Source organism: Oryzias melastigma, linkage group LG4 (assembly GCF_002922805.2).
Source record: "Oryzias melastigma strain HK-1 linkage group LG4, ASM292280v2, whole genome shotgun sequence".
In the NCBI taxonomy this organism is placed as follows: Eukaryota; Metazoa; Chordata; class Actinopteri; order Beloniformes; family Adrianichthyidae; genus Oryzias; species Oryzias melastigma.
In genome coordinates, this window is record NC_050515.1 from 18,758 (window position 1) to 21,178 (window position 2,421).

A 2,421-nucleotide genomic window follows, 5' to 3' on the forward strand; every position below is an offset into this window, starting at 1 on the left:
CATCATCCATCCATCATCCATCCATCCATCCATCATCCATCCATCCATCCATCCATCCATCCATCCATCCATCCATCCATCATCCATCATCCATCCATCCATCCATCATCCATCATCCATCTATTCAGATAAAGCATTTTTTCTCCTTGAGCTTTTTTTGGATCCAGTTGGTGTACTTTGACAGATCTGTGTAGACGTTGGGCACGTTGGGATAGTCACAGATGTAGCCCCTGTTGAAGGACACAATGCCGACCGCCGTCCCGCCGCACACCAGAGGTCCTCCAGAGTCTCCCTGTAAACAGGGCGGAGCCTTTCAGGTTACAGATCCTCCAGGATCAGGATTAAGTCTGAGAGAATCTCACCTGACAGAATCCTTTATCCGTTGCGTATCCGCCGGCACAGACCACACCGTCTGGAAGAATGCCGTCGTATTTCTTCCAAACCCTTTGACACTGATCCAGACTAATGACGGACACGTTGACCATCTGCAGCTCCTTCACCTGCTCTCCACCTGTTCTGGTTTTGCCCCATCCAGCCACCGTACACTCGCTCTTCTCCTTCACGGTCATCCCCCTCTTGGGCAGTCTGATTGGCTTCACTCTGTCGTTGAAGTTGACCCTCTTGTTCAGCTGGAAACAGCCGGAACATTTCCCCACATTCAGAACTTCAATAATGAGCTGAAACTTCAGGGAGAAATCAGAAAGCTGACCTGGAGAAGCATGATGTCATATCCAGTTATGGTCTGTTGAAAATGTCCGTGCTTGCACTTCTTGAACTTTATTCTCATCTTCTTGTGGATCTTGTTCAGGTTGTGGGAACCCACGACTACGTTTGTTGGATTTCTGAAATGAAGAACAAGTCTCAGTTTTTCTGAAAGAAGGAATGAATGGAATCATTTCTGATGAAACTCACAGTTTGTCGCAGTGAGCTGCAGTCATCACAAAGTCTGTGCTGATCAGAAAGCCCCCGCAGACGTGGCCCGTGATATTCTGCACAGAGACCAGGTACGGCAGCGCCCCCTCTGGCACCTTTTCCCCGTTCACGATCTCACCGCCATCAGCTGCAGCAGCAGAAGGAAAACCTCCTCATGTCTGTTTCCAACCCGGCTTGTATGGAGAGGAAATACTCTCTGGATTCTTCTGTTTGTAACTCCTACCAAACCTTTTTTAACATCTACACACAAATGTGAAGATGTGAAAGAGTCTCACAACCCCTCATGCAAATGTAACTCTGATCTGTGGTACATGTGGTTGTGTTTGTGTGTATCAGGAGATTAGTGTTTGATGTAAAGAGGTGGATCCTGTTTTGAATTAGTAATTAGCTTTAAGCTGGTGTATTATCTAGTAGCAGAAACTCCATTGTTTTTATTTTTAAATGTAATACATTTGGACACAAATACCCTCGGGGCTGTTTACCTCCATTGACCTCCATTGACCTCCATTGACCTCCATTGAGCTCCATTGACCTCCATTGACCTCCATTGACCTCCATTGACCTCCACTGACCTCCATTGACCTCCACTGACCTCCATTGACCTCCATTGAGCTACATTGAGCTCCATTGACCTCCATTGAGCTCCATTGACCTCCATTGACCTCCATTGAGCTTCATTGACCTCCATTGACCTCCATTGACCTCCATTGACCTCCATTGACCTCCACTGACCTCCATTGACCTCCATTGACCTCCATTGACCTCCATTGACCTCAATTGAGCTTCATTGACCTCCATTTTACTCCATTGACCTTGATTTACCCCCAAAGACCTCCATTGACCTCCATTTTCCTCCACTGACCTCCACTGACCTCCATTTTCCTTCATTTCCCTCCACTGACCTCCATTTTCCTCCACTGACCTCCACTGGCCTCCATCCCCAAGAGCACGTCCTGCTTCTCAGGCAAACCTATTTCACTTCTGGTTTGTACGTTTTTGACATTCGATTGAACGTGTGAATACACAATTTCAAGTACACACAGTTACACCTAAGATCCATTGTATAGTTACAGATCAAGAATTACACAAACACAAATGCAGTGAGACTATTTTCTGTCTGTAGAGTTGAGGTTCTGATCCGGTCGGTCGTACCTGTGCTTGCGAGGCAGAGCAGGAAGCACAGGAGCATCAGGTCATGCATGGTGGCGAGGTCCGTCTGAGCGCCATTCCTTCGAAGCTCGGCGTTCCTGCTTTATATCAGCTCCGCCTCACAGACAGTTTCGTAACACATGGGGGGCTGGGGGGCAACCAGACATGAAACCACTTAAGACCAGAATCGAAATAGTTTCACGTGAGAAGCAGGACGTTCTCTCGGGGATGGAGGTCAGTGGAGGTCAGTGGAGGTCAGTGGGGGTCGACAGCCTCTGAGGGGATTTGTCTGCAAATGCATTTCAGTCCCAGTTTTTCTCGATTTAGATTTTTGATTTA

General features: G+C 47.5%; 1 protein-coding gene across 1 annotated transcript in view; it reads right to left on the reverse strand.

Annotated features, from left to right (window-relative positions):
* si:dkey-21e2.13 (mast cell protease 1A) overlaps positions 1-2,134 on the reverse strand; it is a 6,907-nt gene extending 4,773 nt beyond the window's left edge. Inside the window, exons 1-5 of the mRNA XM_024265364.2 lie at positions 2,086-2,134; positions 913-1,060; positions 710-842; positions 363-629; positions 177-292 (exon numbers count right to left, since the gene is read on the reverse strand). Of these exons, the coding sequence (XP_024121132.2) occupies positions 177-292; positions 363-629; positions 710-842; positions 913-1,060; positions 2,086-2,134 (713 nt within the window). The remainder of the gene's footprint in view (positions 1-176; positions 293-362; positions 630-709; positions 843-912; positions 1,061-2,085) is intronic.
* Positions 2,135-2,421: the final 287 nt, after the last annotated feature.